Source organism: Labeo rohita, chromosome 13 (genome assembly GCF_022985175.1).
Source record: "Labeo rohita strain BAU-BD-2019 chromosome 13, IGBB_LRoh.1.0, whole genome shotgun sequence".
Lineage (NCBI taxonomy): Eukaryota > Metazoa > Chordata > Actinopteri > Cypriniformes > Cyprinidae > Labeo > Labeo rohita.
Window position 1 is genome coordinate 31019323 of NC_066881.1, and position 26168 is coordinate 31045490.

General features: G+C 32.9%; 1 protein-coding gene and 2 non-coding genes across 3 annotated transcripts; all 3 read right to left on the reverse strand.

Moving 5' to 3' along the window:
• Positions 1 to 10218: 10218 nt before the first annotated feature.
• Positions 10219 to 10291, reverse strand: trnav-cac (transfer RNA valine (anticodon CAC)). The gene has a single exon. It is a non-coding gene; the product is annotated as a tRNA-Val (tRNA).
• Positions 10292 to 10932: 641 nt separating this feature from the next.
• trnav-aac (transfer RNA valine (anticodon AAC)) lies at positions 10933 to 11005 on the reverse strand. The gene has a single exon. It is a non-coding gene; the product is annotated as a tRNA-Val (tRNA).
• A 3122-nt stretch (positions 11006 to 14127) lies between these two features.
• On the reverse strand, positions 14128 to 25270 carry btbd9 (BTB (POZ) domain containing 9). Its single transcript, XM_051125866.1, has 11 exons — positions 25099 to 25270; positions 23655 to 23858; positions 21814 to 22177; positions 21468 to 21735; positions 19488 to 19710; positions 18309 to 18428; positions 17136 to 17245; positions 16865 to 17054; positions 15368 to 15475; positions 15188 to 15266; positions 14128 to 14538 (listed from the first exon to the last, which is right to left on the reverse strand). Exons 2-11 carry the CDS (start codon positions 23837 to 23839, stop codon positions 14326 to 14328), a joined length of 1860 nt encoding a protein of 619 aa, XP_050981823.1. The 5' UTR covers positions 23840 to 23858; positions 25099 to 25270; the 3' UTR covers positions 14128 to 14325.
• Between the last annotated feature and the right edge of the window lie 898 nt (positions 25271 to 26168).

The window sequence follows — 26168 nt, forward strand, 5'->3', positions numbered from 1 at the left end:
TCTACTTACTTCAAGAATTAAAACTAGAAAAGAAAAGCAGTGAGCTTCAAGTTTGAATGTTGTATATGCTTAATGGACTTTGAATACTTTTGAAGTTGTGAGGGATAGATAGATAGACAGACAGGCAGGGAAATAAAAATGATGGAAAAACACTTAACAGGAGAGATATCATTTTTATGTCTTTATTTTTAACACATTTTTTTCACTTTATTTTACACATACATACTATATTATAGCTGAAACTGGTGGCAGTTGTTTAATCAAGTGAATATTCCTCAGTTTAAAAAATAAAAATAAAATAAAATAATTTATTAATAAGCACATACTTTAACAAGCACAATTTCTTAATAGGCATGTAGCTCGGGAAATAAAATCTTTGTGACGTGTCCCAATTGCCGTGAGAGCATAATTCATGAAACATAAAAAATATATATATACAAAAAACAGCATATCATTATATTAGATCACTGTGGGATTTAAAAAAAAATAATAATAATAATTCTACTAATAAAATTACAACATATAAACATAGGTTTTTTTTTGCTTTTATGTTTTTGTTTTGACAACATGCCCCAATGGTAGTAAGAGCTTCATTCATGAAACAACAAACTATAAAAAGTAACATATCAATATATCATATCACAGAAATTGTAATTACATTTATATACATTTAATCATTTAGCAGATGCTTTTATCCAAAGCAACAAGAAATGAGTACAATAGAAACAAACCAACAAAAGAGCAACAATATGTAAGTGATGTGACAAGTCCTGGTTAGTCTAACGCAGTACATGTAGAAAGGTTTTTTTTAAAATAATAAAATGAAAGAATAAAAAGTAGATATAAAAGAAATAGAATAGAGAGAGTTAGTGTTAGAGGATCAAGTTATTATTTTATAAAAACAAAATATAAATAAAACAAGCAAATAGAAAAATATTAGAGAACACTGGTGTTAGAGGATCAAGATTTTTTTTTATAAATATAAAGAAAACAAGATAGAATAAAAATAAAATAAAGAGTGCTAGTGTTAGAGGGTCAACATTTTTATCTAATAAAACAAAACCAGATAGAACTGAAATTAAAGTGTTGTGTTAGAGGGTCAAGTTTTTTTTATAATGAAAATAGATAGAATAGAAATAGAACAGAGAGTGCTAGTGTTAGAGGGTCAATTTTTGGATAAAACAAAACAAGTGGACAGAATTGAAATAGAATAGAGTGTGTTGTGTAAGAGGGTTAAGTTTTACTTTTAAAAAAGTAGACAGAATATAAATAGAACAGAGCACTAGTGTTAGAGGGTCATTTTTTATAGTAATTAAAGAAAACAAGCAAATAATAGAAATAAAATAGAGACAATAGAAATAGAAAGCGCTAGTGTTAGAGGGTCAAGTTTTTTGATAAATAAAAAAAAAAAAACAAGATAGAATAGAAATAGAATAACAAGTGCCAGTGTTAGAGGATCAAGTTTTTTATATAATAAAACAAAACAAGCAGAATAGAAATAGAATAGATATTGCAAGTATTACTAGGTCAAGTTTTTTAAATAAAAAGAAAAGAAGATAAAATAGAAATACAATAGAGAGTGCTAGAGTTAGAGGGTCAAATCGTTCATATAATAAAACAAAACAAGCATACAGAATTGAAATTGAAAAGTCTGTTGTGTCAGAGGGTCAGGTTTTTATAATAAAAAAGTAGACAGAACAGATATAGAACAGAAAGTGCTACTGTTAGAGGGTCATTTTTTTTATAAAACAAAACAAGTAGATAGAATTGAAACAGAATAGAGTGTGTTGTGTAAGAGGGTTAAGTTTTTATTTTAAAAAAGTAAATAGAATAGAAATAGAATAGATAGTGCTAGTGTTAAAGGGTCATGTTTTTTAATAGATAAAAAGAATACAAGATAAAATAGAAATAGAATAGTGTTAGAGGGTCAAATGTTTTTATATAATAAAACAATAAAAACAGAATAGAGAACGCTAGTTTTAGAGGGTCAAGTTTTTAATAAATAAAAATAAAACAAGATAGAATAGAAATAAAATAGAGAGGGCCAGTGTTAGAGGATCAAGTTTTTTTTATATAATAAAACAAAACAAGCAGATAGAATAGAAATAGAATAGAGAATGTTAGTGTTAGAGGGTCGTTTTTTTAAATAAAAAGAAAATAAGTAGAGATTATAAACAGAATAGAGAATGCTAGTGTTAGAAGGTCAAATTGTTTATAGAATAAAAGAAAACAAGCAGAATAGAAATAGAATAGAGATTGCAAGTATTAGAGGGTGAAGTTTTTAAATAAATAAAAAGAAAAAAAGATAAAACAGAAATAGAATAGAGAGTACAAGTGTTAGAGGATCAAGTTTTTAATCAATAAAAACAAAATAGAATAGAAATAGAATAGAGAGTGCTAGAGTTAGAGGGTCAAATTGTTCATATAATAAAACAAAACAAGCACACAGAATTTAAATCAAAAAGTCTGTTTTGTCAGAGGGTCAGGTTTTTATAATAAAAAAGTAGATAGAATAGATCTAGAACAGAAAGTGCTACCGTTAGATGGTCAAATTTTTTATATAAAAAATAAAAGAAAACAAGCAGATAGAATAGAAATAGAATAGAGTGCTAGTGTTAAGGGTAATTATTTTTTTAATGGGTTTTTATGGTTTTATGGGTTTTTTTTTTTTAATAAATGAAAAAAAAACAAGTTGATAGAATAGAAATTGAGTATAAAGTGCTAGTGTAAGAGGATCATATTGTTATATAATGAATAAAACAAAACAAGCAGATAGAATAGAAATAGAATGATGGTGTTAGAGGGTCAAAAGTAAGATGGAATGTGTCTTTAGCTATTTCTTGAAGATGGCTAAAGACTCAGCTGCTCGGACCGAGTTGGCCAGGTCATTCCAGCAGCAAGGAACACTTAAGGTAAAAGTTTCAGTGATTTTGTGACATGAACACTTTTCGGCTTGTTAAAGACTAATCTTGCAGCCACATTCTGAATTAGCTGCGGAGGTCTGATAGAACTGGCTGGAAGACCTGCCAAGAAAGAACAAGAACAAGAGCTTGAACAAGAAGTTGTGTAGCACGTCCCAAAGGAAATGCCTGGCCTTCCTAATGATGTATAAGACAAATCTGCAGGTCTGGGCAGTAATTCACCTTCTGTCTTAGAAGGTGCTTTGGTTGATGCCTCTAGAAAAATGGGGAAATTGTGATGCAGTGTTGGGTTGGCTGAAACCACAAGCAGTTCTGTCCTAATAATTCTTAATAATTGTAAATGATTAAGATTACAACATAAATTACAACATATAAAAAGGTCACAACATTGATGTGTTGCAAATTTTCAGAATATGAATCTAAACTTCGTCTATAGAATTTGTAAATCAAATGCATCACTGAATCATGACCTACCAAACACTGGAGCAAGCGATCCTTTCTGTATCAGCGTATGCTGTGCAACCATGTGATAGCCTAGTTGAACATGAGCGGCGAGTGGAACGATTCCCTTTCAAAGCAACATCTCCCTTATCACTGGCTAAGTCCAGCCTGAGGCCTCCAGGTCTCCTGAGACGCTCCACGCAACTTCAAAGACAATTTTCCCTCATTTCTACACACAGAACTTTAGGAATTAATGAGAAACTGTTCCAAAGATGACAGAGCTCTAATGTAGCTTGAGCGCATCAACAGTGACACAGATTCGGTTTCTTTCACAACATTTCATTCACTCGAGTCGCACACAAACAGTCACTCAGACAAATCACCATCTGATTGAAAGAATATATTTCTGATGGTTTACAAGAGTTCACATCAACTTCTCAACTTTTTGTGGAGTTAGAAATCCCCCTTTACTCTCTGTGTTGTTTCCTGCCTGAAGAGAGACTACAAAGACGAGACTCTCAAAGGAGGTTTGATTATTTAATGGGGAAAATCAGGAGGTGCGGTGCAGCGGGACCTTGTAGATGCATTGATGTTGAAAAAAAAGCTCAAGGTGCCTGGAAGAGGGGGAAAAACAACTGCGATGATTTTGCAATGAATTGATGAACACGGGTGAACTTTCATGCTTTTCAAAAACACAGCAACAAGGCCTTTGAGTAAAATATACTCAGATTTAACTTTCATATCAAGGTGGGTACATTCAAAGGCTTCTTTAAAGCGCTACATTGAAAGATGATCCTTTCAGTATGATACACAGTGGATCCAAGGCAATGCAGTAGACCTACTGCGGGTACAAACACACTTGAAGCAAACTGGTATGAAGAGTTTTACTCTACAACACAGTGAAAAGTTCCTGATTCACATATACACTCTTAAAAATAAAGGGGGTTTTTACAGAAATGTCATAAAGAACCTTTCAGTGAATAGTTTTTGAAAGAAACATTTTAATAGTCTAAAGAGCATTTGTCCACTATAATGAAAATTTTATGGAATAGAAAGATTCCACAAACTTAAAAATAAAGGTTCTTAAGAACCTTTAACATCCATGGAATCTCTTCATTACACTGAAGGTTCTTTAGATTATTAAAATGTTTTTGACACTAAAGCCCTGTTTACGCCTGGTATTAAAGGGTTAGTTCACCCAAAAATGAAAATTCTGTCATCAATTACTCACCCTCATGTCGTTCCAAATGTGTAAGACCTTTGTTCATCTTCTCAATACAAATTTAGATATTTTGGACGAAATCTGAGAACTTTCTAACCCTTCATAGACAGCAACGGAACAACCCTTCTTTGCAAAAAGTGGAATGCACACACATATGTCGTGATACTCTCCTGAACGTGTGTACAAGACTGACACTAAAGAGAAGAAATTGCTGAACAAAAGTTTATTTTTTTTGTGCGCACAAAAAATAAAATTACGGTTGAACCACTGATGTCACATGGACTGTTTTAACAACGTCCTTACTACTTTTCTATGCCTTGAACATGGTAGTTGCATAGCTGTCTATGCAGGATCAGAAAGCTCTAATTTGTGTTCCTGTGATTTACAGGGGAATTTTGCTTTTATCTTTGTAATTGCATTTTTCTAACTTTATTAAAAGTATGTCACATTTTATTATTATAAATTGTAACATTTATAATTAAAACAACAGAGTAAGAACAAGTAAAATAAGAAAAATAAGTTACCAATCAAATGAAATCAGTATTAACTAAATTAATTTGTACTGCAGAGATGGCACAGAAGAACACAAAAGTGGCTTGTAAGTGTATTTTCATATGTTTAATGAGGCTCAGAGGTGGCATGAGTGCAATCAAATTCATAAATTCATGTTGAGATTAATGTTTTAAACATAAAAGTTTTAATATAGAAATATTAAATGATTTAAATAACTGAAAAGATAGTTTATAAATGAAACTAAAACTGCCAGTAGGTGCCCGATTTAATTACTGAATCATTCATTCGATTCATTCGAACGGCTGATTCATTCAGGAATAAAGCAAGTGACTGTCTTTATGAATGGGAAATGTAATCATTGACTCACTAGATGCGTTTCAAAATGCACATTTATTCAGAAACGAGACACCGCTGTTTAAATGGAGATGCACAGCGGCTCAGTTGGCTCACTTAATATTAGCTTCTTGTTTATTTAACTGTTGTATTAATTCAATATTATTTACAAAATCTAGGGCCCTATGATTTCGCGGACGGAATCGCGGAATCCAGTCATAAAAACGGAATTTACTGAATAATGCAGAATGTCATGGAATTTGCCAAAGTTCGAATGAATTAATCAAAAGTTTGTCATTACACTCAAATTAAACCACAATATGGACTAGTATCTGTAAATATTACGCTGCAAAAACACCATTTAAATGTGAATCCTTATGTTCTGCGTGTCTCTGTTTTAACAAATAGACAAGCAGTTTTGTTTACTACACACTGAAGTGCACGTGATGCTTGCAGTGATTTCAGCGTCTCACAAAATGAGGACATAAATACATGAACAATATCTGCTGAGAGTCACTTCATGAGCATTTGACCGTTCCATTTTAGGAAAGCTAGCGTTATATCATAAACACACAGAAATGTAAAGGTAGACAAGGCAACCTGTCAAAATAAAAGTCCAGTTTAACTTGAAGACATTGTGCCAGATATATATTACTACTATTACTACTACTACTAAAATGAAACAAACATTATTTTTTAGGGTATAATCACACAACATTTCTTCCATGTTTTAATTTTAATAGTAAATTCCCCTTTGTTTGCCAAACAAAAAGTTTGCTTAATTTTCAATAATTCAATGTTTTATGCCTTCATTTGATTAAGGGTAAAAAAAAACCCATGATTTTAATTAATTAGATAAGCTCTTTGATTTATAAAATTTAATTTAACCATTAAAAAGAAGTTGAGAAAAATTTAAATAGGGAAAAAACAGAATCCAGAAAAAATTAAAATGAAAAAAATGAAATTTGGAAAAAAATACAACGGAATTTGGGAAAAAATAAAACGGATTTCAAAGAGCCCTAAAAATCCCACTGTAGAGCCCTGTTGCCTCTCTCGTTATTTACTGTATGCGAGAATCTGTGGGCATTGATCTTCTTCTGCGGAGGCGGTGTTTAGCTACACTACTACATCATAGAGTGGCACATTCCACAACCTGTCATTTTGGCAGACTGGCTTCAATATAGGTTGTTTTTAGAATAATGAGAAAGCTTTGAGTTCTGAAACGTACAAGATGTTTTATAGTACAATGACTTCTTAATATGTGAATCAAATTCATTTTGGTTTCTCGGTTCATGACCCCTTTAAGATGTTTTTGTCAATCCAATCACAAGTGGATAACACCGGAAAAACGTTTCTTTTAAGAACTGATAACTGAAAGGTTCTTTGAGGAACCAATAATGGTTCTTCTATGGCTTTTTAATCTTTACTTTTAAGTGCATGGATGTCAAAGGTTCTTCATGGAACCATCAATGCCAATAAAGAATGTTTATTGTAAATTAGTGTAACTTTTTAGGAACAAAAATTCTTCAAGCATTTGTCTTCAATTCTTGCCATGATTCAGACAAATAAAGTTTGACTTTAAATGTTTACCTGACCAAACAATCATCTTAAAGTTAAAAAGGTAGAAGTAGACAGACAGGCAGACAAATTAGAGTTTTTAATTCTTGATTAAAAATGCTCTAATTATAAAAATGAAAGGAAAAGTGCCACATGTGCGGCTCTAGAAACTCAGCATGTCAATACAGCTGCTTGATTCATGAGGGTCAATTTCACAAGAGGGATGTTTAAGATACAAACAGCCATGGATTTCATGGGAAATCTTTATGTGTGCATGTCTCTCCATAAACGAGTGCTTCTCTTATCCTTTAATTCCTTCCCAAGAAAGAGCGAGGGCTTTATTGACAGTGTTCGGTTTATAGGGCTGTGGATAGGATAACACAAAGCATCCCTCTTATAAGAAACATTAATCTGGTTATAACTGGATTGGACTCTTGTTGCAGTAATGTAATGTCTACAGTAATGTGTTATGGGGCCGCGGTGTGGGGTGTTTAGCAATATACCACTCTTATTGTGTTTATCATAACCTAACTAGACTAAATGTGTATTTTATTTTCAATAAACACAGTAAAGAATCACTAAATATGTATTTAAGTATAAAGGCCTGTTCACAACAAGGACAAAAACTATAAAGACAACTAAAGCTATATTAGCGTCCACACCAAAGCACAATATCTGTTTTGTTTATTATAAGCATGCTTTACAGTTTTGTCATCTTCAACTTTAAATGATTGAAAGTCTCTTATAATACAGTAAAAATACAGTAAAAACAGTAATATTGTGAAACCTTATTGCAATTTAAAATATTATTATTATTGTATTATATTTGATTATACACTACCAGTCAAAAGTTTTTAAACAGTAAGATTTTTAGTGTTTTTTAAAGTAGTCTCTTCTGCTCACCAAGCCTGCATTTGATTCAAATTTTGAAATATTTTACTATTTAAAATAATTCTTCTTTTTTTGAATATAATTTAAAATGTAATTTATTTCTGTGGTTTTAAAGTTGAATTTTTAGCATCATTATTCCAGTCACATGATCCTTCATAAATTATTCTAATATTCTGATTTGCTGCTCAAAAAACATTTATTGTTATTATTATGTTGTTATGTTGTAAAGAGCTGAATAAAATTTTTTCAGGTTTCTTTAATGAATAGAAAGTTTAGAAGAACAGCATTTATCTGCAATAGAAATCTTTTGTAACATTATAAATGTTTTTATCATCACTTTCGATCAATTTAAAGCATCCTTGCTAAATAAAAGTATTCATTTCTATAATTTCTTTCCTAAAAAAAATGATACTGACTCCAAGCTTTAGAATGGTATAGTGTATAATGTTACAAAAGTTTTTTATTTTAGTTAAAAGCTAATCTTTGGATCTTTCCATTCATCAAAGAATTCTGAAAAAATGTACTCATCTGTTTTAAATATTGATAATAATAATAATAATAATAATAAAAATGTTTCTTAAACAACAAATCAGCATATTAAGATGATTTCTGATCATGTGATACTGAAGACTGGAGTAATGATGCTGAAAATTCAGCTTTGATTGCAGGAATAAATTACATTTTAAAATATATTCAAATAGAAAGCAGTTATTTAAAATAGTAAAAATATTTTACAGTATTACTGCTTTTACTGTATTGTGGATCAAATAAATGCAGAGCAGAAGAAAATTTCTTTAAAAAAAATATTAAAAATCTTACTGTTCAAAAACCTGACTTGTAATGTATATTAAAATGTAATTTAGCAAAGCTTTCAGCACCATTATTCCAGTCTTCAGTGTTGCATGATCCTTCAGAAACTGTGGACTACAACTTTTTGTTGTAGTATAATTAGTGCAAAAAACATTAAAAACAAACCAATTTGAACAGCTTTGTTTTGTAGACAGTTTTCTCTGTACACTCCAATCACCGTGACTAAAGGAAGCACAACCTAATAGCATGTTTTCTCCTGTGGCGTCTTTGCCATCAAATTCATTACATGCAAATGTGTTAAAAGAATAGTTCACCCAGAAATTAAAATTTGCTTAAAAAAAAAAAAGTATTCACCCTCAGGCTATCCAAGATGTAGATGAGTTTGTCTCTTCTTGGGAACAGATTTGGAGAAATGTAGCAATATTTTGGATTTTCAGTTCAGCCAGCAGTATCGGTTAAATTAAAAATGCCTTAATGATGGATTTGTTTGCTTCACAAGATGTTAATTTATGAACTGGAGTCATGTGGATTATTTGTGGATTACTGTGATGTTTTTATCAGATGTTTGGACTGTCATTCTGACGGCATCCATTCACTGCAGAGGATCCATTGTAATGCTTAAGTACTCCAAATCTGTTTTGATGAAGAAACAAACTCACCTACATCTTTGATGGCCTAGGGGTGAGTAAATATTCAGGAAATGTTCATTTTTGGGTAAACTATTCCTGTAATGCTTGGCCCCTTAATGAGATACACTGCTTTTTGCTGGCACACTGAGCTGTTCTGTTCCACCAGTGCAAATAAACAGGCTGCAGACTCTGTGGCACAGCGTACCAGCGGAGCGACCCAGCTATCGTCAGGGCGGGCCGATCTACCATCGCTCAATCCACTGATCAAAGCGCCTCTAAACTGCCAGAAACTACAGAAGGCAAACAAGACTGCTGCAGCAGCCACGGAGACTGTTTCTCTCAGCGTGCAAATACCAAAAAAAGGAAAAAACAAATGGAGGTGGACAGAACACGTCCACGTCTGGTCATTTGAATTTGACTGTGGCTGACGGGTCATGAGGTGCCAAAGCAAGAGTCTTATTAGAGCTTCTAAGGCCATGGGAAGAGGAGAAAAGAAGATCAAAGAGAATACAGAGGAAAAAACCTTTGGCAAATGCAATGGAAAGAAAGAGAAAGATGTTAAAACAGAAGTAGCGAAGAGATAATAATAAGATAGATAGCAGTGAGAGCGCAAGATAGAGGTTAGGAGGGTCAAGACCACTATGTATTCAAGAATAACCGTTATGTCTTAGAATGATGAACACTGTGTACGAACTAGACTGCTGATGGGTGCCACATTACTGATTTTATTGCGCCATCTTGTGGAGGATAAGTTGAGTTTTACAATCATTATAAACAAATGTTTTTTTGTATTTAGTGTGCAGGCCTTTGAAAATCAAAATGATTTTTCAAAATTATAGCATAAATGAGAAATGACAGAATAATTTACGGATGTAAAATAAACTGATAGTTGCAAAAATGATGTTTCCGCCCGGTTTCGAACCGGGGACCTTTCGCGTGTGAGGCGAACGTGATAACCACTACACTACGGAAACTTACATGTAAGACACTTGTAAATATTAGAACATAAAATTGTACACCAAAAATTTACTTAGAAGACAGACAAAGACAAACATTTGGCTGTTTTGTAAAGAAAACTTCAATTTCTTAATTTGCCAATAACTCAACTATTAGCGATAACTCATTTTGAAGCAGTACATCTGCAGCTTGCAACTGTAAATGTGTTGAGAATAAGAGTCATTTAGATCTTTTCACCATGGACATTTTGCTCCCATCAGCTCTCAAAGGTGTTTTTTCTGTTGAAAAAATATTAAAAATACTCATTTGACTGTCTCAGATTTTGGAAAACAACATTTAGCAATAATTCTTTCATGAGTGTGGCAAAAAAAAAAAACAGAGTGTCTTTTTCCTATAGAAAAATGCACAGTACAACAGGCTGCTTAATGGAAAAAATAAGCAGTTTTGGTACTATGAAATTAGTGACAAACTTTGTGAGGGCTAATGCTAATCCAGAACCGCATGCTAGCATGCATATCTTTCTAGCATAGCAGTGTGCTAGTATGCTGTTCTGAATTCAGCAGTTTTTAAGACTTTAAAAGATTGTTTTACACAGATCTTGTATGTTCGCATTCATAAGCTAAACACGTTTCATTAAAAACAAAAAAAACCAAAAAGCTGTTTCCGCCCGGTTTCGAACCGGGGACCTTTCGCGTGTTAGGCGAACGTGATAACCACTACACTACGGAAACTTACACGTCATCTATTAGCAACCATCATGTAATAATGATGTAACTGGTAACTAGTTATAGTCATCACACTGCTGCTTGACTGTACAGTAAAGTACAAATATGTTGTTGCATTCAGTGGTTTTTCACTGGTTTTAACCTCCATGTTATGAGAAAGCAACCATTACCTAGTAATGATGTAACTGGAAACTAGTCAAAGTCATTATGTCACTTATATTTAACTAAACTATAAGATAAGACTTGGTAAATTTTCTAATAAATTGATCAAAATTAAGTACGTTTGATAAAAACAGGAACAAACAACTGCCGAAGGGCTCAGAAAAGAACAATCAACTTAATTTAAACAAGTCTTCATTCTTCATTGACAGGGTATGTTCTTGTTTTAAGTGTAAGCTCACTTAATTTTGTAAATTTCTCAGAACACAAGACTTCATATCTACAGTTTGCATCTCTATGCAAAAGTAAATGCATCTCAACTTAATGATGTTTAGATATCTGTAATGCAAAACAAACAAGACAACAAACAATTTTTTTCAGGGCATGCAACATTTAATGCCATGACTTTATGAACTTGTATCAATATGCACACTAATGTTTTTAACATTAAAAAAGGAAAGAAAAAGAAAAACATTAGTGTTCATCTTCATACAAGTCAATGGCACTTACAGTTAAGACACCTAAAACACGCATTTTGGTCTGGGCTGAGAAAAAACACAGCTAAAAAAAAACAGCTAAAAAAACAGCCTAAGATGGCCGGGTGTTGGTCTTTACTACTTAAAGATGGAAGTATCTAGTTTTAGCTGGTCTCCCAATCTGGACAACTGGTTTAGGCACATGAGAATGATAAACTTTCTTGAGGAAGAAGCACTGGCCCGATCGTTCAGATAGTTTCAGGAGGTTAAAGTCCACATAAAAAGGGTCTAGAATAATCCCTAAGTAGATGTGTCCCTAATGTCAAATACTGTTTAAAAAAAAACAATATTTAAAATAATTTATTCTACCTCTTAGATCTGCGTCAAAAACTTGCAAATAATAACCCGCGAAGCGCCTGCTTGAGGTAACTAGTTGTCGACTAACGTTAGGCCTTTTTTGTTCACACAGTACAAGCTCGATATCAAATTTATTGGTTATAAAATGTGGTTTTCAGTATTTCCTAAGTGAACTGTGTGAACATAACCGTATTTAACACTCAAAACGGCTGTCAGTGTTCTGTTGCTTTGTGAACGTAACGTTAGCCTTTTGAATTTCGAAGTTTTCGTTAAAATTCACCACACAAACCATGTTTAAACCTAACGTAAAAACGTATATTTAGTGTGTTACATTATACTTTACCTTGTGTTATTTTATTCGTGGTTTTTGAGGATGAAGACATGTCACACAACCTGTCCATCTTGACATAGGCCTTCTGGTGTTTTCGTTCAATTTCGTTCGCAAATGAATCAGTTTTTGAGTGAATCTTTCGTTCGCAAATGAATCAGTTTTTGAGTGAATCTTTTAAGTGAACGAATCGGATTTTGAATGCAATTACAAATGACATTTGTTGTACAAATTTCACGGTAACACAGTTATTTTAATTTAATCTTTAGACAAAATATATATTTTAAAAATCTGAAAAAAAAAAGCATGTTTTATCTTTTGTTTCATATTTGATACGTCAAGCTTTTATGACGTCAAACACCTCAGTTTTATTAGAAACTGAGCAAAAATGTCATTTGGTGCAGATGTAGTTATTTATATGGTCAACAGCTGAATAAATTCTGATTTTGAAATTATTCCATTTTAATAACAGTATAACAGACTGCTTACATAAAATGCATAAAAATATATCCCTCAATAAACAGTCTTAGTAAGATTATGTTTAAATGCTTTGTTTTATGAACAAAGCTCTGTAGTTTCTAAATAAAGCAATGCAATACAATAATGACTGAGATGAACACATAAACATTCCTCGAATGTCTGATGTATAATATTTGATACTGACATTTTAACATGACTTTTCTAATAAATGATGTATAATCAAGTAAAATGTTCATTTTGAAATACTACTAACAATATAAGTTATTCTTATGTTAACTATTAAATCATTAAAGATTTCACATCACTTTTTTACTAATTAAAAAATTATACTAAAAGGCCTTTTACTTGTTAAAAAGTTTTAAAAAACATGACAGCATGTAGAAGATAGTGTCCAACAGGTTTTTCCAGGTTTTGGTCCAGTTCATAATTTTGAGGTCTAAGAAACTTGCATATCAAATATAATTCAGCAGGATTCATAGAGTTAAGCTTGTCTTTTCAGCAGGGTGCAGGCATCTCACTTAACCACACCCTGTATGTCTGTCTGTTTCCATCTTCTTCAATCCTTGGGGAAGTCTCTTGATTGCAGCGAGGAAGTTTGATAGGATGCGTCTGTTCCTGGTTGCATAATGAAGATGGCATTATGGTGTCACTTACCCTTCTGTGTCTGATTGAAACTCAGTATTTATTAAATCTCCTGAGAGATGGAAGCATGTTAATATATGATTTAACTAAACAGTCTCGTTCCCAATCTCCATCTGTTTCATTGTCTCTGTGTGTGTTTTTTTTTACCATCACCTGACAATAAATCAGCTCCAATTCTAGCTTGCATTATAACAAAACTCATATGTAATTCATTTGAGAGCATTCCGAACATAATCAGTGGTTCTTGTTTGGTGGGTTCTAACCCAAGTCTATACTAATTTGGTTCAGAGACAGCAAGGAAAAAACAAAACTAAATGCAAACGATAGAATGCAACTGCACCATATTGTTTTTTATATAATAAGTTAAGATAGCAAAATATCAAAGACTTTATACAAAACTGAAAAGGCAAGAGAAAATGCTCAAATCTTCTGTTGACATCAAAGGCCATGTGTCCAATAGAACTCTACAGTTTCTTAATGCAAAGTCATCTGGCAGAAGTTAGTTTGAAGCCATCAAAAAATTAACAAAGCTGTTCAGAGTAAAAGAAAGTGCATCCTAGACTACAGATTCACTTGCCAACCACAATGTTTTGTTAAATTATTGGCAGCATTAAACCATCAAAATTATAAAGAAATTCTATAATAAACACTTGCAAGATGTCCTAAAATAAGACAGTATCGCAAAATTAATTTGGTCTGTAATAATTTTATTATTATGGTTTTTATATTTATCAGAACATAATACAATAAGTGCATGTGACAGTCATTGTTATATTCACCATGTGACATTCAGCTCAAGAATTTCCTCATTATAAATATAAAGAGTTCTTTTTTTTTTTTAGCAGCACGCAACCTTGAGAACACAACCTTTTAAGATGAGCATCTCAAGTGTGTCTTGTCATACTTCTGCAAGTAGCACAAAGAAAACATCCAAAGTCTACGTGTGCGGAGATGTGGAGGGTTTTTTGGGACATCAGGCTCTGTGAATTTGAGGTCTGGGAGCTGCTTTCTGGTTTGGGCTGATCTGGTCCAGGACTTCCTTCTTTGACAACCGTGTCTGCCTGTGCGGGGCACTCAAAGTGAACGCAGTGAAACACCTAGAGGAGTCAGCATGAGGGAAAAAGTACATTAGGGATGCAGAGTTTCATTAAAAAATTATTTTGATAAATACTGCATGAGTAATTTGATTTTCAAGATGATGAAAAACTCATTATTTGAGCATTATGCAGCATTATAGGAATAGTTCACCGAAAAATTAACATTTGCTGAAAATTGCTCACCCTCAGGCCATCCAAGATGTAGATGAGTTTGTTTCTTCATCAGAACAGATTTGGAGAAATTTAGCATTACTTTACTTGCTCACCAATGGATCCTCTGCAGTGAATGGGTGCCGTCAGAATGAACATCACAATAATGCACAATAATGCAGCTTTTCACTTGAAAAGACATTAATTGATGGATTGGAGTCTTGTGGATTACTTGTGGATTATTGTGATGTTTTTATCAGATGTTTGGACTCTCATTCTGATGGCACCCATTCACTGCAGAGGATCCACTGGTGAGCAAGTGATGCAATGCTAAATTTCTATGAATCTGTTTCAAAGAAGAAACAAACTCATCTACATTTTGGATGGCCTGAGGGTACATTTTCAGCAAATTTTAATTTACGGCTGAACTTCTCCTTTAACGTAAAACCGGACAGAGTCACAGAAAAGTCTGTTAAGAGTGTTCATAGAGGTCATTCACCTCATTAGCTGTGTTGTGAGTTCCCACAATGCGAATAAAGGATGCAGGCTGTCTGTCAAACGTCAGAGTCTGCCACGACCTGTAAGAATTATATGCAAGAACAAACTTACAATTATATAAACACTGCGGAGATAAGACAAGCAAAGCAAATAATGAGATAATAAAACTGCGTTCACTGACCTGCAGGCTACCTTGGTGCGGTCTACGACTCTCACCCAATGTTGCTGGTTCGTGGACAGCTCAACATAATAACTATAGCTCCTCTCATCACAGTCCCATAAAAGCAAGCTATAAAAAAATACAGAGTCAGTATGTCTTAACTAAAGACTGAGACAAAGATTTCAATGACTGAAAGGCATATTGAGGGTAAATACAATTTAAAGGAATGTTTGGGGTTCAGAAAGATATAATGGAAAATTACGCCTTCGTACAAAAATTAGGATGTCTAGAAACTGTGCAAAGTAAAAAAAAAACTACAAGCCAGACCACATTAAATAAAGGTTAATTTGCAATGAGAATAAATCGTTTATTCTCTCATTATTTGCTCTTGTAAAAAACTACCACAATATGTTTTGCTACAAGAAGACCATGAAAATGTCAAGAGACATTTAGAAACCAAACCCAAAAGTCATACACTACCAGTCAAACATTTTTGAATAGTAAGATTTGTTTTTATTTGATCCAAAGTACAGCAAAAACAGTAAAATTGTAAATATTTTTACTATTTAAAATAACTGTTTTCTATTTGAATCCTTTGAAATGTAATTTATTCCTGTGATCAAAGCTAAATTTTTAGCATCATTACTCCAGTCTGTCACATGATTCTTTAGAAATCATTCTAAAATGCTGATTTGCTGTTCAAGAAACATTTATTATTATTAGCAATATTTAAAACAGTTGAGTATTTTAAACAGTAAAAATATTTCAAAATTGTACTGTTTTTGCTGTACTTTGGATCAAATAAATTCAGCCTTGATGAGCAGAAGTGACTTCTTTTAAAAAAAACATTAAAAATCGTACTGTTCAAATACTTTTGCCTGGTCGTATATAAATCACACTTCTGCTGTTATGCATTTACAATACTGTCAATTTTCCTATTAAGTCTAATTATAGTATGGTAATACTTTAACATTACACTTTGCCTCCTCAATTCATGATGATATTAATCAGGTTTCATTTTGATTTAAAGTTGAGTTTTAATTGTTTTTAAACAGGAATTTAGTTTATTTCTGCTTCCTATTCTAGACAATTCTAAATCATAATTTCAGCAAGAGTGTCATTTAGTTTCTGGTTTTGTGTTAACATGTATAATGTTTAAGTCCTGCAGCTATGTTTTTTGCTACACTTTTGAAACAGTCCGTATAGTACATCATTTATTACCTCGCCCTGTTTTCTTCCATTTACTTCCACTGTGCTTTTGTATCCACTGTTATTAGATTTAAGTGTGGCAGAGCAGGTTTTTCGTAAATAACTGATTCAATTTCAGTTTGTTCCATGCACTTTTGTATGTGCAAGTCAGATGGACTACTTTATGATGCTTTTATGTAATTTCTGAGTCTGTGAATTTAATTTACTATCATTATTTTTATCTTCCACAGACGAAATACAGAATTGACATCAGAGTAAATCATGACAGAGTTATTACTCGTACTGAACCCTGGACACAAGCTCTCGTACCGCATTGAGCCCAGCATGTACGGCTGAGCGAGCTGGATAACGATGGCTCCAGAGCCCAGCTGATGACAGGTGTATCCCGAGTCCCAGTCATAGTGGCTGGTGTCCCCGTTCAGCAGGGCATTTCTGCAGCGACTCACACCCTCTACCACACTAGCACACGCTTGCACGGTCGCCACATTCTCTGTGGGAACTGCAGGGAGACGTGGGATGAGTTTCAGTAGACAAGCTGATATGTAAGTATTTTTTCATGAAATTAGGAAAACTACATTACCCAGCAGGCCTTTCTCCAAGGTGAAAGGTCGTTGTGTGTACATGCACTCCAGAGCAACCAAGTGAAACACTTTGTTGACTGTATTATGTGTCCCCACAACACGAATAAACCTGTGTTCACAAAAAACAAACAAAACAAATATGTTAGCAAACACAGACAACAGTTAACAATTTAACATCTTACAACACAGCAATTCATTTCTGTTCTCTGCAGTGGACATTTGTTTGTAGTTAACTTTTCAGAGATAGTTTTGGGTTTGACCACTGAAACTTCTTCTATTTGCCTTTTTAAATATCCAACATGACAACTGAACAGACTGTATGGATAAAAGTAACATATATATAATATTTTGTAATGATCACTTGTATTAGATTGATTTACATCAAAAACATGTTAATATACAATTGAGGTCAACAATTGAAGTTTGCATTTTAATGAATCATTAAAAATCTTATTTCACCAAAATAATGCATGTTATTGTTTATTTAGTAGTGACCTGAATAAGATATTTCACATAAAAGATGTTTACACACAGTCAACAAGATAAAATAATAGTTGAATTTATAAAAATGACCTGGTTCAAAAGTTTACATATACTTTATTCTTAATACTGTGTTGTTACCTGAATGATCCACAGCAGTTTTTTTTTTGTTGTTTTTTTTGTTTGTTTGTTTGTTGAGTGATAGTTGTTCATGAGTCCCTTGTTTGTCCTGAACAATTAAAACTGCCTGCTGTTCTTCAGAAAAATCCTTCAGGTCCCACAAATTCTTTGGTTTTTCAGCATTTTTGTGTTTTTTAACCCTTTCCAACAATGACTGTATGATTTTGAGATCCATCTTTTCACACTGAGCACAATTAAGAGACTCATATGCAACTATTACAGAAGGTTTAAATGCTCACTGACGCTCCAGAAGGAAACACAATGCATTAAGAGCTGGGGGAGCAAAAATGTGTACATTTTTCTTCTTTTGCCTAAATGTCATATTTTTTCATTTGGTACAGCCCTTCAGAGGCTATAGAAGGTACTTGTACATGTTTCCCAGAAAACAAAATAAGTTAGATTTACTCTGATCTTCAAATTAAAAAAAGTCCCCCCCCCCCCGATTTTTTTAAATAAATAAAAAATTAAATCTTGGGAACCAAAGTCTAGATAATTTGTGCAATAAATTCTACCTGCAGACTCGCTCTAGGAAATAGAGATGCTGCCAGGAGCGGCACAGGAACTTGGAGTGATCCACCACACGTACCCAGTCCAGCTCATCCATAGACACCTCGATATAGTACGAGTACGACCTGCAGACAAGAGAGAGCAAAAACAAATTTTTCATCATTATGATATTAATTAAAGATCATGTTCCATGAAGATATTTTGTAAATTTCCTATCCTAAATATTTCAAAACGTCATTTTTAATTAGTTAATATGCATTGCTAAAAATTTCATTAGGACAACTTTAACGGCGATTTTCTGAATATTTTGATTTTTTTTTGCACCTTCAGATTCCAGATTTTCAACTAGTTGCATCAAATACTGTCCTATCATAACAAACCATACATCAATGAAAAGCTTATGTATCCAGCTTTTAGATGATGTGTAAATCTCCATTTTTTTTTTTTTTAAAAATTGACCCTTATGACTGTTTTTTTGGCCTAGGGCTACATATAACAAAATGTTTAAAGAAGATTTTGTATATTCGAAATTAGCCACATGAAGACATGCTCCACAAAGTTTAACATTATTAATTAGTTCTTGTATCTTGTATTAAAATCTCATATCTCATACAGGCTACATTTAGTTTATTTTTTGGTCTTTTTGAAGCTCGTCAGCATCTATTCTCATTCCTCCAATTATATAAAAAAAAGAGAAGCACTGAGAATCTCTTTTTTGGGTTTAGAAGAACATATGTGACCCTGGACCACAAAACCAAGTAGCACAGGTATATTTGTAGCAATAGCTAAAAATACATTGAATGGGTGATTAATTTTTCTTTTATGTCAAAAATCATTATTAAGTAAAGATCATAAATATACATTTCATAAATATATCAAAACTTAATTTTTGATTAGTAATATGCATTGCTAAGAACTTCATTTGGACAACTTGAAAGGTGACTTTCTCAATATTTAGATTTTTGTGCACCCTCAGATTCCAGATTTTCAGTTGCATCTCAGCCAAATGTTGTCCTATCCTAACAAACCATTCATTAATGGACAGCTTATTTATTCAGCTTTCAGGTGTTTCAATTTCAAAATTTTCCAAAAATTGACCCTTATGACTGGTTTTGTGGTCCAGGGTCACATATGGGTGAATAAATGTCTTTTTTGAGGGAACTAACCAATCATCGTTACATTACCTGCTGTCCTTGTCCCACAGCAGAAGACGTATGTGGTTGAGGATGGAGGGTTGACCCAAGCGGACCTGGATGCCAGCGGCTCGTCCCTCTTCTTCTATGGGGTGCCTTGAGAAGCCGTGGTCCAGATCATAGTTCTGTGTGTCTCCATCCAGAAGAGCTGACTTCATTTCACCCTTCACCACCACAGCCCCGTGTTTCATAGTAGCAATGTTCTCCTCTGGGACTACAACACACAGAGCACAGCAGTGGAAATGTTTTATCACACCAAAACAGACTCTTGCAATAGCTGCAGTCGCACAGTTTCAATTTCTTCCGCCATCGGGATCTGACTCAGCTCAAACATTGCCATCTCAAGTATCAAAACACACATTTAGTTTCTTTCTCGTACATTAGAATGCATGATCCTGAATAAATTTATTTATTCTGAGCAAAAAAATAATGACTAACATACATTTTTATCATGATTTGCAGAAGATACCAACTAAAATGTCATTGAGTGTAACAATAGTGCATATAACAAAAAATCTTGTCAAGCATATTTAGAACCAGAACCATTAGATGTCATTAAACTTGACACAGTGCAGCCCTCAAAAGTAATTAACTGTCATTTTAATCTTTACCACTATCCTTTAAACCACTAGGTTTTACCCATTTGTCAGCAAGAGATTTTTAATCATTAAAAATATAATAAAAATATATATAATAGAATTATAATAAATTTTGATAAAAATTGTAAGTATCTTCTGAAATTTGATCACACACAAGATTCAGTTCTCACTATTAACTATGAGATTTGCCTCAAACTCCTGCTGCTTATTAATAGTTAGTAAGGTAGCTGTTAAGTTTAGGTATTATGGGGTAGTTTAAGGGATCTAAACTATGGTCTTGCAGAATAAGACATTAATATGTGCTTTTATAAGTACTAATAACAGCCAATATGCTACTAATGCATGGTTGTTAAAAGTGGGAACTGGTCTTTAAAACAAAGCATTACCTAAAATTTAGTATGATTAGTTTAATTTTTATATATTTTAATAAGCACTGGTCAGAATAAGTATGTCATTTCATTTTTACATAAATATCTTGTTTCATTCTTACATAAATGTTGGAAACATTAAAGCAGACACTTTAACAAAAGTTTGTGTAGCACAGGCTCTGGGATGCGTGTTTATGACGCTACGTACTATTGAATCATGTTGAAAGGTCATGCGGAACGTAGGTGGAACTACAGACAGCAAACATGTAAAGACTAAGGAAGTGCAAGTAAGTTTGTAAACTCTGTTTATAAACAAAAAGGAACAACCATGTCCTCCTCTCAAGTTGTAGGAGAAAAAAATATGGAGTTTTACTCAGTACACAGACGATGAACTTACACGTGATTCGTAGTAGCGATGGGAAGTTCGGATCATTGTACCGACCTTTAAGTCTCACTCAGCAAAATGAACGAATCTTTTTTTGAGTCATTTCCTCATTTTAGCAAAATATAATTAAAATGTTACGTGTTACTTCCCTAACACATCTACTGCTTACACAAACGTTGATCACACTACAAACAAGACAAAACTATAATGCTATAAGAACCAGAAAAGATTAATTCATTGTTTCCCTGGGTCTTTAGTCTATGATTAGCTCACCTCACTTCTATCTAACAAGTTTTCAGGTTTGAGTCGTTCGTTCATCACGTGACTCGTTCTTCCCGAGTCATACTGAAGATTCGTTCAAAATGAAAGAATCGTTCAAGAATGACCCATTACTAATTCGTAGCATTGTGGACACGCATCCCAGAGCCTGTGCTACATAAGCTTTTGTGCTTAAAAAGTATACAAATTTTTATTTTTCAAAAAAAAATGGCAGATCGTTTTGCTAGATAAGACCTTTCTTTCTTGGCTGGGATTGTATAGAGCCCTTTAAAGCTGCATTTAAACTGTATTTTGAAAGTGTTGTATCTACACACTGATGAGCAGAGAGAAGTAAACACACTCAGCATGCCGCGGTAGTTGAGGTCCATGTCTCTGCTCTCCGAGCGGGTCTGTATGGCATCTAGCAGGTCGTCCGGACTGAGGAGGCCCGAGGGACGAACCACATTCAGCATTTCAGACAGGGTCATCAAGGGCAGTCGCACTGCTGACATCACTTCCTTCGCCTCTGGGCCATCGCCATTGTGGTGACACCAGTCACAGAGGGCTTTAAATATCTCCTTCTCACTTGCAGCAAAGGAATCTCTCCTCACAATAGTCAACAGGGCAGACTGCAGAGAAAAAAAAAAAGATAGATTTTGTATTGATCTGAATTAACATTTGAAATGGTCATATTTTTTATCACTCACCTTTGAAAGTGTGAGAAAGCCGTCTGACTTTAACACTTCGGTGGCATTACGGTCCATATAGGCCATGCAGGCTTCACCGAGCCCAGTCAGACAGTACAGACTAGCCTCATTGAACACCAGACAGACGTTTCGCGTGCTCAATAAAGTGCGGAGGAACTCGCATATAGAGCCCTCTAGTGGTTGGAGGCCGTAGCGGTGCGCGAGTCCCAGGAAATCTAATAGAGTCTCTTCTCTGGCTTCACTCAGGGTGGCTCGGCCTGTGTACAGGTACCGCAATAACATGGAAAAAGCCTCAGCACGTGTTTCCTCCAACCGAACCTCAGCCTGGTCCCGGGACTCTCTCAGCCCTCCATAAAGCAAAGCCCTGAGGAGTTGAAACAAAAGACAAAGAAAAAAAGAGGTTGAGATGAAGTTACAAAGCCTATTATATAAACAAAAAGTGAAAATGAACATGAACATTGACCGTGAAGGAACTGAACTGAATTAAAATATGTCTCTCATTAAAATGTGTAACAATATGACTTAATATATTAATAAAGAACAGCTGATGCAAACTTTTATAATGTAAACAAAGATCTTTTTTCTTTTGCTATTTTGTGCAGAAAACAACAATTGTGGATTTTGTAGAAATATCAGCATTAAATTTTCTTTCTAAGAAAAACCACTTGTAATGTTGAATTAAACAGAGAACATAATTATATCTAAATGCATATAAAATTTAGGTAATACCTTACAATAATGTTCAGTTTTGCTAACTACATTACTAAACTACATAAACTAAAAATAAAAAAATAATTCTATACAATTTATTTTTAACATTTACAAATACACTACTGAAACTAAAAGCTGTATTGGTTTTATTTAATAGACCTACACTACCAGTCAAAAGTTTTTGAACAGGAAGATATTTACAGTTTTTTTAAGAATTCTCTTCTGCACACTAAGCCTGCATTTATTTGATCCAAATATAGCAAAAGCAGTAATATTGTGAAATATTTGTACTATTTAAAATAACTGCTTTCTATTTGAATATATTTTAAAATGTAAATTATTCCTGTGATCAAAGCTAAATTTCAGCATCATTACTCCAGTCTTCAGTGTCACATGATCCTTCAGAAATAATTTTAATATGCTGATTTGCTGTTCAAGAAACATTTTTTATTATTATCATCAATATTTAAAACAGTTGAGTACATTTTTTAGGATTTTTTGATGAATAGAAAGATAATTTAACTGTATTAATTAATTTTAATAAATGTTTTTTGAGCAGTAAATCAGAATAGTACAAGGATTTTCGAACGATCATGTGACTGGAGTAATGATGCAAAAATTCAGCTTTGTAATCTCGGGAATAAATTACATTTTAAAATATATTCAAATAGAAAACCATTATTTTAAACAGTAAAAATATTTCAAAATGTTACTGTTTATGCTGTACTTCAGATCAAATAAAAGCAGGCTTGATGAGCAGAAGAGACTTCTTCAAAAACTTTTGACTGGTAGTGCTAACATGAACTAACTTACTTGACATTAACAAAGATGAATAAACACTGTAACAAATGTATTGGTCATAGTTAGTTATTATTATACACATTATACAATGTTAAATAATGTGTGTGTTACCAAAAGTTTAGTTTCCGACCACCCAATGCAATTTATAAACAAATTACTACATCATATTCATCATATTATTTCTCTGAGTTTTTAAAATTGCACAAAAATTTCCTTACAAAATGGAAAAGGCATGTGTTTTATAGAATGACCCAACTTCACTATGAATTCAGTTTCTATCATAAGTGATTTCACTTAAGAAATGCCTCAATATGCTCTCAAATAATAACCTGAAATACTGGCAGCGGGCCGCTAGAATGACTCTGTGTGCAGGAAAGCGCTTCTCCTCCACCACAAAGGTAACATCGCTGTACTCTTCACCAGGAACTAAAGCACCGAGCTGCTCTGACAGGAGATGGAGGTGGTCGATCTCAGATGCGGAGCTTATCGGCCGCAAAGGATGACTGTCACTCATGATTACTGCTGGAAAAAACCTTCACACCACAATCATAAAAAACAAAAACATTTGAATTTATTAATAAACATTGTATCAAATTAACATGTACACTACCAGTCAAAAGTTTTTGAACAGTAAGATTTTTAATGTTTTTTTTTTTTTTAAGTCTCTTTTATTCACTAAGCCTGCATTTATCTGATCCAAAGTACAGCAAAAACAGTAAAAAAAAATCCTATTTAAAACAGGCCTAACTGTTGTCTATTTTAATATATTTTAAAATATTCCTGTGATTTCAAAGCTGAATTTTTAGCATTATTATTCCAGTCACACGATCCTTCAGAAATCATTCTAATATTCTGATTTGCTGCTCAAAATATTATTATTATTATCATCATGTTGAAAACAGCAGAGTAGAATATTTCCAGGTTTTACTGAAGAATAGAAAGTTCAGAAGAACAGCAAAAAAAAAAAAAAAAAAAAAAAAATTATACTGACTCCACGTTTTTAAATGGTATAGTGTAAAATGTTACAAAAGCTTTTTATTTCAGATAAATGCTGATCTTTGACTCTTTCTATTCATCAAACAATCCTTAAAAAATGTACTCATCCATTTTAAATATTGATAATAATAATAATAATAATAATAATAATATAATGTATCTTGAACAGAAAATCAGCATAGTAGAATGATTTCTGAAGGATCATGTGACACTGAAGACTGGAGTAATGATGCTGAAAATGTAACTTTGATCACAGGAATAAATTACATTTTAAAATATATTCAAATAGAAAACAGCTATTTTAAATAGTACAATTATTTCAAGATTTTACCGTTTTGCTGTACTTTGAATCCAATAAATCCAGGCTTGGTGAGCAGAAGAGACTTCTTTAAAAAACATTAAAAATCTTACTGTTCAAAAACATTTGACTGGTAGTGTGTATATATTAATTTGTTAAATAAATGGCATGAAAATTTTATACAGTAGATATGAAATCTAAGATAGGAACATCCAGAAACAAAATATGATTATATGTCCAGACACTAACAAATATTTACGTCACTATAAACAAACATAAACCAGAACACCACAACATCATTCAGTGTTAGTCACAAGATGACTAAAAAAGACCGCATGTACCGCTCTATTTTCGATTTTCGTTAAAAACAATTAAATAAAGCAGTGTTACATTAGAAAAAAATGTAATGTTATCGTCGAGAAAACTGACTCATAACGAGAATATGTCTGACTCTTTAGCTGTAAACCAATAACACTCACCCACACTAATACAGATTCAAATTGTCTCCGGCTAAAGCAGACTGAGAAGGTAACTCTCTTAAATCCAGTCAAATATATATTAAACATTAAACTAAATACGCTGAATACAAGTGTGTTAAGAGCCACTAATCTATCAGCTCCACTGCAAAAATCCCTACCGGATGTTTTCAAGTGGTCGTTACGTTACGTAATAATGTTGCAGCGCCTTTAGTGGACGGAGGAGGAATAACGTCTTTCTGACTCCGGGTTCGGGTCGAGTGAGAGCTTTTTTTTTTAATTAATGCTAAGGTACCAAAGATATAGGATAAGTACAGAAAATATGAATATATCAACACACGTACAAAGAGGTGACAAGCAAAGCACCGTTGTATATAACAATAAAATAAATAATACAAAACGCTTTAAAAATAAAGCTTTAACAAAATAAATTAAAAAGATGACAAGTATTTACAAACTTTAAGATTCTCAGAAGATAAAATAGTTTGAAAGGATTTTGATGAGTGAATTTATTGGGTGAATATGACATTTTCAAGACGTAACAATAGGTTATTAATAAAATATTCATTATTTTTATCTTTTTGTGTATTAAAGAAGCCAAACCAGCACCTCCTTAAATATTTTTTAGAGGTATTAGTACCAGTATTTTAGTATCATTGAGATACTATTATAGTTTATACTAGTATTTTTTTTTTCATTTTATTTTCACTAATTTTGTGTTTCTTTATTGTGTCTATGTTGTTTTTTATTTATATTTATTTCAGTTTTAGATTTAGTTATTTTAGTAGACCTACATCAAGTCTAAATGAAAAGGAGAAATGTTGCACTGACGATTAGCTGAAATAAAAATATTTTTTACTATATCAGTTAACATTTATTTTAGTTCTATAATAACCCCGATTTGTACTCTAAAGTTGATGATACACAGATACATAGATTTTTTTTTTATGGCAAAAATCATTAGGATGTTAAGTAAAGATCATGTTCCATATGATATATGATATCCATAAGATATTTTGTAAAATTCCTACTGTAAATGTATGAAAACTTAATTTTTGATTAGTAATATACAT